This window comes from Pholis gunnellus (genome assembly GCF_910591455.1).
Source record: "Pholis gunnellus genome assembly, chromosome: 18".
Lineage (NCBI taxonomy): Eukaryota > Metazoa > Chordata > Actinopteri > Perciformes > Pholidae > Pholis > Pholis gunnellus.
In genome coordinates this window covers 19,920,032-19,937,906 of record NC_136545.1, presented here as the reverse complement: position 1 = coordinate 19,937,906, position 17,875 = coordinate 19,920,032, and the positions used below count along the sequence as shown (strand labels likewise).

Here is a 17,875-nt window from a genome sequence, read left to right as displayed (position 1 = left end):
CGTTTTTGCGTTTCAACACCACCAGACATAGAGCTGGGTTTACCCTCAATTAACACAGCAGTCCCGGTAGTATAGTCCAACACCGCCTCGCGGTTCTCCATGATAGAATGTCAAAATGCAAAGTCTATTGTTCTTGTCCGCACGCTTCGGCAACCAAGCGTTGGGTTTATGTCCAGTTGTGTGTGCACACAATGTAAATGGCTAAAAACAGAGTAGCGCTACGCATACCTCTCTGTGCGTTGGGCGCCGTGCGATGATCCGGTGGTCAGATGCTCCACGGCCGCGTTAGCATTAGCTCCGTAGCTCCGTCCTCCAACCTTGCCAGAGACCCGACCAGCTCCGAGCATCCCTCCTCGTGCTGGATTCCTCTATGGCCGCGTCCCGGACGTGCCGATTTTTTCCAAAACAACGATCCACCTTGAGCCAGGTTTTTGACTAATGCTAAAGAAGCCCAGACCTGTTCTGTAGGCCACTGAGGTGTCGTTCCCTCCGGAATGACCTGGTTGACGCGCTAGCGTGGGGCGTCTAGATTAGCTTTGACATACATATTCACTGACCAGTTTGTTTGATGAGAGCTTGTTTATTTTCCTTTGTTTCCACCGACATAAACACACCAGTTCGGGAAACTGTAACGCATAAAGCGGTCAAAAACCGTTTGCCCTTCCGGGGTCAAACACCTGCCAACACCAGTGATTTACACAGCTTATATAGACAGGCACAGGATGATAGTATAGCGCCACCCAACGTATACACGGAAAACAACACCACCACATTTGGCTCCTACACCTCGTATCTCTGAAAAGAACAAACCTGTTTTCAGCTTTGTGACGATGCATCTTAGCGACTAGTGAAGCCTCCAGTGGCTAAAGAAAAAAAGAGGATATTGTAGAGTCCTAAAACAAAGAAATAATTCATTTTTTAATGTGTTTTTGGTTAGATTCCACAAATAAGGTCTTCAGAGATTTTAGCGTTTTGCCCTACGATATTAAATAGGTCAGTGAACGCCCCTCTGGTGGATCTTAAAGTGTATAAATGAGACGAACACTCGTCCTCCTTTAGCTTAGTGGAGGAGACGTGAAGTCATGTGACCGTGGTGGAGTTCCTTTATAGACTAACATGAAGTTATAAAAACGTTATAAAGTGATAATATGTCAGTATTGTGTTTACAGGTTGCTCTGTTGCCCCCAAGTGGACAAAAAAAGCCCTTTAAAAAATGCAGCATGGATGGAGATCAATTTAAAAGATACAAATCAAACATGGAAAAGAAGACATTTCCTTCAGATTAAATATCTCATTTACCGTCTCTGTCCTCTCCTCGCCATCGTTCGCAGTAGTAAACCCTGTGGAACAAACACAACACAGTCAAACTCAACACGACGACAACTTTTCAATAAACAGCAGAATTTACAAACACCACTGGCTGCAAAAGGTAAAGAGAGTTGTTGTGAAAGAGCTTCGGAGCTATAAATACCAGCTCTTGAAGCATGTCTCGTTCTGGTGGCGGCAGCGCGCCGGTCCAGCGGCCTCCCTCAGGGCCGTCCGATGAACCGGCAGCGTCTGGAGGAACCGAGACGCCCGGGAGCAACGAGAGCAGGAGGCCTTCAAACAGCAGCTGAGTCAGGTGGTGAAACGTTTAGTGCGTGTGTGTGAGTGTGTGCGTGCGTGAGTGTGTTAAGCTTTATTTACTTTTGTAAAGATTTAAACTGCACTTGGCACTTTGTCCTCCAAATATTTTACATTACATACCGTTTTAAATTCATTCATTAAAAATGTAATATTACAAATATATTTTAAATTTGTAACATAAAGAATCAATTTCAGGGGTTTAATCACTAGATATCTATTTGGATATGTCCACCATTTAAACTTCTTTCACTATTTTAACTTCTTTTAACATGTAACAGAGGTTTTCTGAAGAATATTTAGCATTTTAAAATGTGTATTTAATGTTTCTTTTGTTATTTCGGTGAATTAAGCCTTTAAACATAGTATTATAAAATATTTAGTTTTGTTTGTTCCACATTCACTTACAGTATCGATAAACTAACGAATCTCCTCAATCAAATATCTCATTCAAAGCCTTTTAATAAATAGGTTTCTGGATGTTTCTTTCGTGGGATTTGTGATTTAAATACACTTTTATTGAGAAGATGGAGATGCTTCAGCTTACTGGCAGCTGCAGGTTTCAGGGTAGAAGGTTCAGGTGGAGACTGTGGGGGGTGATTGGCTGATGAGGAACAGGTGAGCAGGTGGCCGGTGGAGTCAGGTGACTGGTGGGAAGCTGTGAGGACCTCTGCTGGACGGATGGAGAACGACAGGTCCGCAGAGTTCCTGTGGAAATGATGATGCCTCGTGGTCGTCCTGCAGAGTTAACTGAATATCCTCCATCACTGCAGCTCACTAACACATTTCCTTCAACTAGAAACCAACGTTATGTTACAGATGACAGTAAATAGACGTGATAATACACCAGAGCTGAACTACTAACCCTCCGCAGCATCGATCTTGCAGAAAGAATGTAAACGTGATCAACACAAGAAGTCGTTCTTGTGTTGTGTTTTGTTTCCTCCGTGACGTCACTCCTCGTTCTCGCTCTTCTTGCTAAATGAGGTCATCCTCGTTCAACACTGAGCTCATGTCAGCTTCATTGTACCGTGTCTCGTGAGGCAGACAGGATCAGGAGAAACTAATACTGATCTCTGATCAGTGCTTAAAGGTTTAATGCAATTATGGCAATAAAACAGACAAAAACCACGAACATAATCAAGTTTCTCTTCAAAGAAGAAAAGAGGATTTCAATGTGAATTGTAAGTTGTATTTAGCACCAATAAGAGGTTTTGTTTAAGTGTGTTAAAGGGTAAATTCACTCAAATTATGACAACAATTTGTCTGAACTTTGAACTCTTCTTATTCCCACATGTTCCAGTCTTTGTACATCATTTAATGTTTATTATGTCTTCATCTGATTTCATCTCTTCCTCTTTTGGATAACAAAATAATAATACACTTTATTTTTAAAGCACCTTTCACACAAGAAATGTAGCCCGAAGAGTTTTACACATAAAAACAGGAAAAACAAAATGCAAATAAAACAAACTTGACAAAAAAAATTATACAATCAAAATGAAATTAATAAAATGCATAAAATAAAATGGAAAATAAAACCCTCTGATTATATTAAAATCAGCACCCATATTTGCAGTATGCTCTATTCTCTTACGTCAGTGGTGGAGATTTAGATTTTTAAGATAAAAACTAAAAAGTGTATTTATGTATTTTGTCTCGAGCGTGCGCTCTCTACCGATCAGGGACGACGTCTTTGAGAATATAAACACACGACAGAAGCTACTTTTCCCCGACGGACACAAACTCACCACCGGGCTCGACTACAAATCACCACTTCCACTCCTTTTATTGCTTCAATTTCATTTTAACCACCACTTCAACTCCTTTCAGTATTTAAACTTCTTCAAATGTTTCAACATTCATTCAAAGACAACGCAGTCGTTTTCTGAATCATATTTTGCCTTTTTCTAATTTCTATTTACAAATCTTGTTGAATTGACTGGACATATTATAACATAGTATACATAAATATATATATACACATATATATATATATATGTATATAGTATATTTTATGTACAGTATTTAGTTTGTTACATTACTGTAATTATTTCCCTTAATATGCTGCCTGGACAGTTTTTAGGACAACTCCCCCTCACAATCCATCACAAACTATAAACAATATATAATTATAATACAAGTTATATTTTTGCATCTTTAAACTGTTTTTATATGTAAATGAAGAAACTAACGTTCCCTCACAGCATCAATAAACAAATCTAAATCTAAATATCTCCAACATGTAAATCTTAACTTTGGTTTTTCCCTGAACGAAGGCGATCAAAGAGAAACTCAAACAAACGTGTAACGGACACAGAAACAGGAGGACACCGTCGTAATGAGGCGCGAGCCGCTCATTTATTGTTGCTGAGGAAGTTAACATGGTTAACTGCACTGAGAGTCAGACAATAAACCTCCCCGTGTGTCACACAGAGAGAAAGCTGGAGGAATATACAGACAGTATATCTTATTGGCAAGTAGATATGTTTTAGTAAGTACACTCTCCTCTACCAGGTACTCATGTACAATATACACGTTAAAAAATATAGTTTGTTTGCATTGCGATCACCGGTTTTTCTTTTTTTTGTTCAGAATTCACATTTAAGTGTTACAGGTTCTTGAATGGCGATGGAACTAAAGAGCACTGTTGTTGTTTATTTGTATTTTTAATAGCTATCACACACACACACACAGAGGCATATGCATAGAAGGCACGTCTATGCATCTACATTGCTTACATGATCGATGGAGGAGCAGTTTTTATCATCTGGGGAGTAAAAAAAAAAACAAGAAAGGCAGCATTCACTCGCAAAACAACAAAAACACAAACACACATCCTCACACACACACACACACACACACAAAGCAAGCACTCCACGAAACATGAGGCGAGAACAGACTCATCGATAATAAAAACTGCATACAGTACAACAAACTACAGAGGATCTCAGTCGGCGGATGAGGAGTCATTTCAGAGAACACCTGCTGGGCCCGAACACCTCCCACTGATCTCATGATCTCATGATCTCATGATTTTACAGAAAGAAGACGTTCAATCAGCGGTGGTCCCCTCGAGGCAAAGAGGAGAGACGCTTCTTTTCCTTTTTCCTCAGTGGAGAGAATCTGAGTCAGCACTGGTGCAACAAGTGCACCGTCTCAAGGCGACGTGATGGGAAAAGGCTCGACACAAAAACTAAAAAGGAAAACACTGAGGCCACACGTTTGAAATGAGCGATGTGGATTCTCTCTGAAATAATGATCCAGAACATCGCACTTCCCCCGAAATACTGCAGCTGATTGTGACGATGAGGCTAAAAGGAAATGGTTTGACATCACAAAAGATCGATACCATCCTCACGTCTGGCAGGTCATTAGCTTAGCTTAGCTTAGCATAACATGTGATCGACTCGTCATTTTTGTACTTTGCTTTTGTAGAGTTTGAACAAACGAGAGGCATTGTGTTAATCAGCGAGCTTTAGACAGAGCCAGGCTAGCTGTGTCCAGTCTTTATGCTAAGCTAACCAGCTTTCACACATGCACTGCAGCACTGAAATCATCTGAAATCACTCAGAGCGGACGATAAGCTAAAGTTAAATTGAAATTGTCCCATTGAGCGTGAATAGAAACGCTCAGTGTGCTGAGGATTCATGACGAGCGAGTTTGTGACGTTTCTAACGTGCTGCTGGTGCAAAATAAGAAGAAAGCAAACATCCGAAAGGTGAAGAAGAAGAAGAGTCATGTACACAAAGACGCGAAAGAAAGAGACGAAGAGATTCAGGGAATCCAAACTCCTCAGAGGGAATTCAAAGAACGGCGAGAGACTCGGCTGTTTATGACCAAATTACAAAGCAGCTACACGACTGTTTCTGCCAGTAGGTGAGAACAGCGTCTGTTGTGTGCGACAATGTGTGCGACAATGTGTGTGCATGTGTGTGCGCGCATGTGTGCAGACCTGATTCTCGTGAGATCGGCATCGATCGTCTCGTGGAACGCTTCGCAAGAAAGTAAACAAGCAAATGTTCCCACAATGTCGACGTATTCCTTTAACTGCTTTAGTTTGATTAACATTATCAGACATACAAGAGTGTGTGTGTGTGTGTGTGTGTGTGTGTGTGTGTGTGTACTGAATCCAGCTGACAATCACGGGGACAACACTCTAGAAGCACAACATTAGTTAGTGTATAGTGCCAAAGCTGAGAGATGTGGAGTTGCTTCTTAAAACAGTGACTCTTAAAATGAAGTTCATGTGGTACACAAAAGGCATTTGTCTTTAAAAAAAAAAAAAAAAAACACAAAACAGACAAGAAGTAGTGAAAAAGAAGTAATATGCACTTTAAAATAAAAAACTTAAAAAACAAAGTTTTCTTTTTGTGGCGACTGACAACCTGAAGTCTTAATATGCCGTCACACCGAGTAAACGCTCTGAACCACAGATTAGATTATTCATGAGTCCAGCAGGTGGAGCGAGGCTGGACTGAAACTGCTGCTAAATAAAACAAAGTGCAGCAATAAGGGCGTTGGGCTTGAGCTCAGGAATGGTTAATAACAGACACTGTGTATCCCGAAAGAAAGGAAGGAAGAAAGAATATTAACACAAAAAGAAGCCTGAATTATAGTTTCTCTTCAAGGCAGCTCTGGCGCCAAAAAAAAAAAAGGAATTCATGTTTAGAAGAGGATTACGAATTAAGTTAATATGGTGTTACACTACAATGCCAATAGCTCTCCATTCAGACACATTATTCTATACAACGAAGTGAAAACTAGTCAATAATCACTGGGATTTAGCCCCACTCGTCCATAAATAAGGTCTGTTTTCCACCGCTTGAAACGGGCCGAATAGAGACCGTTAAGTGGCCGAGAAATGTGGATGAAATGATGGTTTTGGCAACAGGCCTTTGAAAGAAAACTCCTCTCTTCCATCTGCAAAAGAAACCTACTAAACCTTCCTTTGGTTCAGAAAACAAAACAGAAAAATGAGCAGAAGGTCAGCAAGGTTTCCCCTCTGAGGAGAGCGATCGCAGCCCTTGTTGGGGTGAGATTTACAAAACGGTGGTTTAGTAGCAGGATTTAGCATGTTAGGCTTCTCAAAGGCTCTTCTGATGATCATCACAGTGGTTTAGAATTCAACTAGAGGGCAAATGTTCATGTAAGATGAGCGAGAACAGGAGGACCCTGGTGTCTGGTCTCTCTCACACGTGTGTGTGTGTGTGTGTGTGTGTGTGTGTGTGTGTGTGTGTGTGTGTTTCAATTGTTCCATGTCATTACGGTCAAGTCTCAGGCGTCAAGGTGTGTCTGGCGAAAAAAACTTTCAGGAATCGAGATCCTGGAAGAGACAAAAAGATAAAAACAATTAGTGGCGAGTCTCAAAAAAAGACAGCTGCAGAGAGAACCAGACTTTACCTTATGAGATCATTTCAACATGTCGTTAACAAGATCTATTCCTGTTTTTCTTCCACTATTCATCCAAATATGACAATACACGTCATGTAAACGGCTTATTCAGAACGGAGCATTGTCAGGTATGTTGATATTATTCTGGTTTTAGGAGAATTCTTTAGACATTCAGAATATGAGACTTGGTTACACCTACTTATAACCAGGCGGCAACCTCCGGTTCTGACGAGTGAAGTCACAGCTTCATGTGTTAAAGCTGCATTCTCTCTAATGTCCACCAGGGGGCGACTCCTCTGGTTGTATAGAAGTCTATGAGAAAATGACTCTACTTCTCTCTTGATTTATTACCTCAGTAAACATTGTAAACATGAGTTTATGGTCTCAATCTCTAGTTTCAAGTCTTCTTCAATACAGCATGATGTTCATTTAGTAAATGATGGTCCATTTAGAGTCAAACAGACCATAAAGCAGGGGATGCTTTAGGGGCGGGGCTACACAGTGATTGACAGGTCTCTGCGTCACTACGTCAGTCCACAACCCAACGAGACGTCACTTCTTATATACAGTCTATGCTCATAACTTGTGACTACTCCTGGCTTCTCTCCATTGATTTTACTGATAACTGACCCCAAGATCTATAGATATACAGAAATGTTGACCTCATATGACCCCTATCTTTCATCAGGGCCCCTCGGAGAATCGACCAGAATCAATCTCTTTTAAATCACATGTTTACAGACTGGCTTCTATGTGATGTCGTCTTTTTACAGCTTTTATTTATTTCTATTCCATATTTTTATTGTTGTTGTTGTTGTATCGATTGGTTTCATTGTTCCTCTCTCTATTGTACAGTTTTATCAGCAAACTATTGTGACACACAATCCTCAGCGAGGCCGAGGATACGAGACATCGACGGGCGAGACGGACAGACGACACACAGATCACAGTTCACGGTGCAACAGCGAGAGGTTTTCACGTATCGAACGCACACTGCATGCAACAGCACGAGCTTTGCAAGAGCAGCTGCTGGACGTACTTATGTAGTCAATACCACTTTTTCCTGGTAGGCTTTTAATGTGAAAGTCTTGCAGGAAGTGTCCAAACACCAATATAAAAAAGGCACTTGGAATTTATAAAGAACTGCATTATTTCTTAGTTGTTAAGAGATTAAAAAAACAAGCTGGAAACATCTGATATATCATCAACTTATGATATAGCTTTTGGTAAACGAGTTAGCAAAATGCTGAATTTACCAACGTCAGCTCTTATAATAACTTAAAGCTCCTTAACCCCTCCATCAAATGTCCAGCCTTTGTTTCTCTTTTTTCCACCACCAGCTCATGTTTTACAGCCTCATATTGTTCTAAATGAGCAGCATGTCAGTTCATTTACCCGGAACTGATAGAGCACTGGGGTCAGAGGTGAATCTCATCTGAAGCTCTTCTGCTGCTGCATCAGGCCCACGTTCTCATACACTCTGGAGCTGTCCTCCCTCATCCTGCCAACACACATGCACACGCACACACACAGACAGACACACACACACACTTTCATGAGAAACTAAGCGACGAGGCTTTCTTAACAAGCGGTTTTAATATGACATGAACAGGTGAACAGCAGCCCTTTACTTACTCTGTGCAGGTGGGAGTAGGAATAGGAGTACAAGGCGGCAAAGGGCTCTGCTCTCCTCCCGTCAGGTCGGACAAAGAGTACTTAATGTTGGTGTACTCGCGCCCTTTAATCTTACTTTTCTGCAGAGGAGAGAACACGGGAAGTTTAGGAGACAGGAAGAGGGGAAATAAAAGCGAAAAAAGGGGGAAAAAGAGTGCGCTGCACACCTGCTCCTCCTCGATGCGTCTCTGCAGTGTTTCTATGTAGTGCTGCACGGCCATGTAGATGAACCGGTACTGCGCCTCCGTCTGCACCATCCCGGAGCGCTGAGAGCGAACCATCTGGATGGTCTTCGGCACGTCGATGTCGCAGTCCACCCCTGCAGCACGGGGGGAAAAAAAACAATATCTCACACCGGTGACGTAAACACAAGCGACATTATGAGTCTCTGAAACACAGCGAGAGCCCGTGGAGGTGATAAAACGTGTTTGTGTTGGTTTATAGATAGCCGTACGCCAGCTGCCGAAGATAAGATAAGCTTTTATTGATCCCCACTGGGGGAAATTCATGGAGAGAAAAGTCTATTTTTATGGCACGTTTCAGCAACAAAAAAACCGCCAAAAGCATCGAGACAATGTGTAAAAGAAACACATTATGAATACAATTAAAAACAGCCATTAAAGAGCAAAGGGAAGAGAGAAACAAACAAGTAAAAGAGGTATTAAACACAGGAATACATGCAAGAAATGATGAATCATTTGATTTAACAGAAGTGAGAATTGCAGCAGATCTGCAGTTTTATGGTCATAATGTAGCAGATCAGAAATAAGAACGGATTAAAAAGAGAAAATACAGATGAAAGACACTCGAGTTGACAAAGTGAACATTTCATGGACTCACCTTTTTCTCTGATCACATCTATCAGGATGTCGATCACTATAAATGTTCCTGTCCTCCCGATCCCCGCACTGAAGAACAAGAGAGACGTCTGTGAGCTAACGAATGGATTTGTTTCCAGCGTGTGTGTGTGTGTGTGTGTGTGTGTGTGTGTATGTGTGTACCTGCAGTGTACTGCTATCGGCCCGGCGTCCACTATGCTCTCCTGCTTCAGGTTGACCTCCTCCAGGAAGTCGAGGACGCCGCCCGGGTCGGTGGGGACGCCGTGGTCGGGCCAGGCCCTGAAGTGGTACTGCCAGACGGTACGTTCTGTGTTGCCCTGAAACCAGCGAGGAGCCACATTCAACATGCAGCCGAGAGACTCAATACAGTTCAACTACGGGAATACGGAGTTGTTTTTTTTAAGGATTAAGGCCTTTAGACTCTGGGGGAACTGGGGGGAACGTGCCGAAAAACATATTTTGTGGGGAGCGAGGTCGATTTTTCTCATCTTTTGCAAAATGTGCACGACAGCGTACAACACGACGGAGGCTCCGTCGTCCGAACCAAGACGGCAAAACTTTATTGCTCCTTTCAAACCTTGACAAAGGCAGCACAGACCAGATCTGCATCTACTGTCTATAGGATGGATTTTACTTCTATTTCTCTTACCGAATAAGAACTGATGAACAGAAAATATGTTCTTTTCTTCACCAATGAAAATCATAGAAATGTATGAATGTATTTCTATTGTTTGCACATGAACACATCTCACCTGTCCGACTTTGGACAGCTTGAGTTCTCTCAGGATGTAGTCGTGTGCGGACGTCTCTTTGACGTTGCGAACGCGCATCGCTCCGTACTCCTTCAGCGCCGACATGTCCGGCCAGTACTTCACACATTTACTCTGAAAAACACACAAAAACACAACGTTTACTCTGAAGCTGCTGTCTGACGAGCAGAAGAGGAACACGTGTTCAGATCCTTTATTCAGTAAAAGCACTGATACCACAGTGTGGAAATACTAACATTTACAATAAAACACTGTGAAAGGAGCAGTTCTGCATAAGGAGTACTTTGACTTTTGGTACTTTTAAGCAAATGCTGATTATACTTCTGTACTTTTACTTGTGGTACTTATTGAGTTCTGGAGTTTTTCTTGTAAAAGAGCATCTTTAGACCGCTGCAGTAAAGGACCGGAATATAGAAACCAAAACCTGATGTTAAAATAGTATATCTGCATGAGAAGTCTCTGCTCAGCAGAGTGTGGACCTCACCTTTCCTCTCTCCACCTCTTTGGTGGTCATCACGATGACTCGAGAGTTCTCCTGAAACACCATCCTCCAGAAGTCACTGATGGTGTTCTGCAGACAGCCCTGAGTGGCGATGTAGCTCTTCTTCACCTTCGTGCTGTTCAACTTTGGGTCCAGCTCGGGCTGCACACACACACACACACACACACAACGACTTAATCAACACAATATTACATCTTATAGATTTCATCAGGTGCAGAATAAGTGTGTGTTTCCCTGAGGATGAAGGGACTTTACCACGACAGCAGACACCACCATGATGATATTGGCGTTGATGTAGTCAGAGCCCGGCTCACTCGGCTCCCTGTCGTTCAGCACCACGCGCGTGTGGTCGACTGCAAACAGAAACAGAAACAACACGGCTTTTAAAATCCCACTGAGGTGAAAGTGAAAGGTCGTTTCTCCTGAGGGGGGGGGGGGTTCTCCTCACAAGGCAGAATGTTCTTGTATCTGTTCTTGTTTTTGTTCTCTGCTCTCTGGCCCTCTTTGCGACTGTAGAGCAGCTTGCACTCCTGTTGCTGCAAAGTCTGGATGGAAAGAGAGAAAGAGAGAGAGAGAGAGAGAGAGAGAGAGAGAGAGAGAGAGAGAGAGAGAGAGAGAGAGAGAGAGAGAGAGAGAGAGAGAGAGAGAGAGAGAGGAGAGTCAAATCTCAGCATGCTGTTCACAACTATATAATACCAAGAGATGAGAACAATAAGACACCATCAATACAATAATAAATGAGACGATACGATACAGTAAGAGTCAACATGAGGATGTTTGTGAGGTCACAGGACAACAGAAGCACTCACCTCGAATTCTTCCCAGAAGCCCTGTTTGACCTTGTCTGTGGCCTCCGCTAGTTTGCTCAGCTCCCTCACTCGACTTTCGATCTCTGCAGCGTTAATACGAGTAGTGTTCAGGGGCTGAGGAGGAGGAGCAAGAGGAGAGCAGGAGTCACCACTGTTACTATCAGGAGAACGTTTAGCTTCACGGTAGAAATGAGTGAGACGGGCCTGAGAGGAACCTGTTTGAGCTGCAGCACGGTGCCCAGGGTTTCCACCATGGGGTTCTTCTTGTAGTGCTCGACCAGGTCGGTGAGGGAGTCAAACTTCTCCCCTCCGCCGACGTCGTACTTCAGGTCCATCTAAAGATAAACAGAGGCCACAGTCTCACCATCACAAGACATCTACATGGAGCATAAACGGGAACCGGTTCTTAATTGGTAAAAACTCAGAGAACTGATGCGGTCCGGAGTCACCGGTTCTTCCATCGGTACTTTAGAAGTCTCAAACCTCCTCTCTCTCTGTCTCTTGTAAATATTTATGTTTTGCTGCCTTAAACTACGTTAAATTTGTCGGTGTAATCGCTGGTAGAGACCTGTCAATCACTGTGTAGCCCCGCCCTAAAGCATCCCCTGCTTTATGGTCTGTGTGACTCTAAATGGACCATCATTTACTAAATGAACATCATGCTGTATTGAAGAAGACTTGAAACTAGAGATTGAGACCATAAACTCATGTTTACAATGTTTACTGAGGTAATAAATCAAGAGAGAAGTAGAGTCATTTTCTCATAGACTTCTATACAACCAGAGGAGTCGCCCCCTGGTGGACACTAGAGAGAATGCAGCTTTAAGACCAAACATTAAATATATAAAAACATTTTTTTAAATCAGTGGCTGTCACGTTGCAAACTAAAGAAACAGCATGACCTCCTAAGCCAGGGAAAGGCAAAGAAAACATCTGGATCCCTGTAGGGATCCAGTAGCTCATCTTAACATCTGTATGAATCATTATCACGCCACTAAAGAAGGGTTAATGTCTCCATTTCTTAATATTCTAACACGATAATGATCGTTCACCTGGCAGCGGATCATGACATGGGTGACTTTGGGTTTGCTGTCACTGCTCACGTCCGTCTTGTCGTCTCCCGTCCGGACCGACAGAACGAAGTCCCCGGGGTGGCTCTGGCTCTCTCTCACCAGGAAGCTGCCGTTCCTCCCTTTCTCCGTCAGCAGCTTCTCGGCCTCCCGGCCCGACAAGTGTCCGTGGAACCATCTGGAAAAAAAAGACACACCGGAGTCAGAATATTTCTACACATCATGAAACAGTCTGTGCATCGTCTTTGCTTACATCATGCGTCTTCAACACAGCATGATATTCATTGAGTAAATGATGGTCCATTTAGAGTCAGACAGACCATAAAGCAGGGTATGCTTTAGGGGCGGGGCTACACGGTGATTGACAGGTCTCTACGTCAGCAGTTTGGGTGATATTAAGTTGTTTTGTTTCATTGCTCCCATAATAAAAATACAGATCATCCTCAAGTAACAGCTGCAGCACGAACAGATGGAGCTAAAACAACACAGAAATTTGAACATTTGTTAATTAATAGAATAAAAATGGTCTCCGCTCACCGCTCGGAGGTGGGGTCGGCACAGTTGAGCGGATACTTGAGCTCGATGACGTCTCCGTTCTTCTCCTTCAGCTGCCCGTGATGCTCCATGTAATACTGCACCAGCTCCGCCAGCGTGGCGAACTTCTCCCCGCCGTACAGGTCGTAGTAGTCGCCCGTGTTCTGGATCTTGATGTGGGTGACGGCTCCATTTCGCCTGCAGAAGGAAAAAGAAAAGAAGCACGATCATTCAGGGAAGTCAAACTACTATGTAAAGTATCTTCTCACAGCAGTAAATGCAGCATTATTAATAAATATAACGTTTGGACAGGAAACGGTCCGTCAACATAATACTGTGTAACTGCATCCAGTGATTAGTCGATTGAACTTATCTGCAACTATTCTAATAATCATTTTTCAAAACACAAATATCAAACATTACTAAGCTCCAGCTTCTCAAATGTGAGGTTTTGCTTCTTTTCTTTGTCTTATGAGACTTTAAACTGAATATATTTAAGTTATAAACTGACAAAAAACAGCAACTTGACCACATCATGTTGTGCTTCACATGACATTTATTTTAGACCAATTAGATTGACTGATCAAGAACATGATCCTTTCATGTGTTATGATTAATATGACCAAAATGTAGAATCAAACACAAAGTCTCCACCAACAACATGGCTGCCGTCTCTGTTATAAGAAGTGAAAGATTTGAAAAAAATAAAAAGGCGCTTTTTTGTGACACAAAACAAAAAAAACTGGCGGCATAAAGTGAGATGAGTCATAGAGTGACCACCAGCAGATCAGAAAATAGAAAAAGGAGAAGCTCAGCAGCACGTAGCCCTGAACGACTTCTGGTTTAGTCTGAATGAGCACAAAGGGAGACAGAGGGAGAGACAGACGGAGACAGAGGACGAGTCTCCGTCTCCCCCAGAGGAGCGTGACTTGTTTTGTTTCCATATGAAGTAAATATGGAGCGATGAGAGACCGTGCAGCGAATAATATGAGACCGAGACGGAAATAACTTTGGCTGCATCAGCTGAACCGAGTTAATGATACGTCATCTTAAAACATGTGAGACTCGACCCTGAGATGAAACCACAAAACTCTTTTTATTAGTAAAAGACTTCCTTCTCTGGATAACACGCCATCGTTCCACACGGCGCATTGCTTCAGACGGAGCTGAATTAGATCACACAAACACTTTCCCTCGTGCACAATCACACGTTTGAATATTAATAACTAACTTATGGATGAAACATTTCATTTGTCTGGTCCTCAGCGTATCATAGCAACATATTGGGCCATTTTTGTTGCATGTTTACAAACGTTATTGATGTAAAACAAAGATTTATCACCTGGATGTATTAGTTCCAGATGTAGAGCCTGTTTTATGACCTCTTTGTTTACATTTAGATCCCCAATCACACCTTTAAAACCCTTTACATTATAATATTTACTCAATGACGGACGATTTGATCTGAAACTTATTACGCTTTGTTTTAAAAAGACTATTAAATAAACTCAAAGCGGATATTGGTAACAATAAAAAACCATGAAATCACCACATCTACATACATGAACACTTAAAGGCAACAATACCTTCAAAATAAGAGAAGCCAACGTAAACACAACACTCTTATCTTCAGTGGTGGTTCTGTCACCAGAAAGTGTATTTTTAAACCGCTGACACAGCGCCACACTGTATCCTGTAGTGTATGCATCACTCACCGTACTGAGAGGGTAAAGTCTCCTGGATTACTCTTACTGGGTCGGGCTAAAAAGCTCCCGTCCACTCCTCGAGTCAGCAGGAGGTTTTCAGCCTCCACACCTGTGATGTTGGGGTGAAACCACCTGAAGAGAGAAGAGGAAAAACAGCGATCAGCCTCAGTGTGACGAGCACGGCTGCTTTCACTTTTATAATAACACCGTTGCTCCTTTTTCATCCGAAAACAATTGAAGGGTGTAAAAACTGCAGCTGCACCATAACTTCACCTTTCAACTCAAATACAACATAGAACAAACGTGAATCATATCATGTGTGCTTTTCTGTCTTTTTCAGTACTACGGTTCTTTTGAACAGAACATTCTTAAGACTTTTCTCTCTCATTCTTTCCCCCCAAACACTGTGTGTGTGTGTCTGTTTGTTCATAATGTCTGTGTCTCATCCTCCAACACACTCAGCCAGTGTTTCCTTCATCACTGTCCTCACACGGCATGTCGTCTCCCTCTGTGTTGAACATAGTACCCGTCAGTATTGCGTGTACAAATAGTGCGTCCTCTTTCCACGTCTTCAGTACTTGCTGCTTCTTCATTCTCTCTTACTGCGTTTATCATTATGCACCAAAACACCACAGAAAATGTCCTTGTATGTGAAAACCTACATGACAATACACCCGACTCATGGTGCTGAGGAGGTTTAGTAATCTAGAATTAATAATTAATATTTACTTTAATGATATGTTTGTGCATCTAGATAACATTTCCATTCTGTCTCTCCTTTGTAGTTGTACTACTGTATTTACTTTATACTGTGTGTGTATATATATATATATATATATATATATATATATATATATATATATGACAGTGGTGGACAAAGTACTCTTCCCTGAAGTATAAACTGTATTATAAGTAAAAATCCTGCATTCAAGACTACTTAAGTAAAAGTACAGATGTATTAGCATTAATATATACTTAAAGTACTCATTGTGCAGAATGGCCCATCCCATAATCGTATACATTATATGACTGGATTATAATTATTGATGCATGAATGTGTTTAATGTTGCAGCTGATTTTAATTACTTTATACTGCTGGGTAGCGGAGATAAATAACGTTTTTCTTCACCTAACGTTATAATAATACAAAATGCTTTATTTATTTGTTGATTATATTTTGCATCGTGAATTGAAGTAACTACTAACTTAAGTTCACAAATAAAAGTAGAGAAGTGAAAAGTAAAAGACTACCTCTGAATTTGTAGTAGTAAAACTATGAAGTACCTCGAAATTGTACTTAAATACAGTATTAGTTACATTTCTACCACAGCTTGTGTGTGAAAACCTGCTGATTCTTTATTACTATTACTTATGAACTAGTATTTCCTTACATTATGAGTGTGTGCTGTATTTACCTAATATTATGATTCTGGTTCTCCATAATGTAACTACTGCTAACGTTACTGTAGATCTACTCAGTGACAGATAGTAACGGTGTTTACTAACCTCAACGTCTAACTCACCGGTGTGTGCTATAAATGAAGCGCTCTGTAGCTAACTAGCTATTCAGTTGTTGTTGTTTTTCCAGAACCGTGTACACACACAGAGCTTGTTTACAAACACAAACAGCTGAGTTTAGTTAAGAGTTAGCTTCCTCTGCTAACATAACTAGCAGACATTGTTGTCCTCTTACCTCCGAGATGTCATCTTTTTCTCGTCCCTCCTCACTTCCTCGCTGGCAGTTAGCAGTTAGCTACAATTAGCTAGGCTAACGTTTTCCAAACCGTTTCCGCTTCGATCACAGAATAAAAGTGCTTCATCGGTTTCACACCCGGTTTTTAAAACGGGCACCGAAATCCAGGCATGGAAACCAAAAAAAAAAAATGTTTTTGTATGCGTTACAAAAAAAAAAAAAGTCTCTTTTAGGCCTCGGCCTCGGAGACTTCACAGCAAAGTCGCTTATTGGGACGTCACCAAACATGCGACAAAATAGAGGGGCGCGCGGATTTTTTCGCCGTTCTTCGCTGCCGCTTTGCCATTTATTTTAAATAAAGCACACAGAGTTCAGCCAGTCCGGCAAACACCGAGGCACAAATTAAAGAGTCCTATCACTTTCTCTTCGCGCATGCTCAGTGCTAGCGTATTTTATGATTCCAGCGGCACGAGCGGTAAGTGGTAAGCGGTTGCGTCTACGGGAGGTTTTGTCGTGGTAGCGTCTCAGGGAGGTTTTGCCGTGGTAGCGTTTCAGGGAGGTTTTGCCGCGCTAGCGTCAACAAACGCAACATTCCGCAGCCCACCGCGGAGACCGCACAGATCACGTGGTCTAAATGTTAAAATAAATATCCAAGCTCCAAAAAAAAACAAAAAACGGAATACTCTTATTTAGGATGTTAACTATTTTGCATTGGTGGAAGAAGTACTTAATGTATCACTAAAGTAAAAGTAGTGATACTGCTGTAGAAATACTAGTAAAAGAGAGTTGAAACACAAAAAGTAAGGTATCAAAATATACCTTAAGTATCACAAGTAAAAGTTCAGTTCTTTCAGAATGGCCCATTTCAGAATAAAACATATTATATTATTGGATTAGGATTATTGATGCATTGTTATGTGCATCACTATTTGCAGCTGGTAAATGTGAGAAATAATAATAATATCAGAATATATTTGTTGATTGCTTTTTTTTAATTCTAAATCTCAATCAGGAAAGTTTTTTATAATAAGTACAATAGTCCCCTCAGAGATGCAGAGGAGTGTAAGTATAAAGTAGCAGAGATGGAGGTACGGTTTGATGTAGTGGATATTCTGCAAAAGTATTATTTCAATATAGACTAACTAATATTATTGAGAAAATATGAGCCAGTTGTTTTGTTCTGTTTCTTCTTTCTTTTTATTTTTTATATTTTATATTTTATATTTTATATTTTATATTTTATATTTTATATTTTATATTA

The 17,875-nt window shown here is 41.4% G+C and overlaps 1 protein-coding gene across 1 annotated transcript; it reads right to left on the bottom strand.

Annotated features, from left to right (window-relative positions):
• Positions 1-3,051: 3,051 nt before the first annotated feature.
• On the bottom strand, positions 3,052-16,888 carry ptpn11a (protein tyrosine phosphatase non-receptor type 11a). The gene is made up of 16 exons (XM_079178547.1): positions 16,615-16,888; positions 14,931-15,053; positions 13,219-13,413; positions 12,664-12,859; positions 11,827-11,946; positions 11,612-11,725; positions 11,251-11,347; positions 11,058-11,155; positions 10,785-10,943; positions 10,283-10,414; positions 9,693-9,847; positions 9,532-9,599; positions 8,859-9,010; positions 8,653-8,771; positions 8,413-8,518; positions 3,052-6,949 (listed from the first exon to the last, which is right to left on the bottom strand). Exons 1-15 carry the CDS (start codon positions 16,626-16,628, stop codon positions 8,449-8,451), a joined length of 1,812 nt encoding a protein of 603 aa, XP_079034673.1. The 5' UTR covers positions 16,629-16,888; the 3' UTR covers positions 3,052-6,949; positions 8,413-8,448.
• Positions 16,889-17,875: the final 987 nt, after the last annotated feature.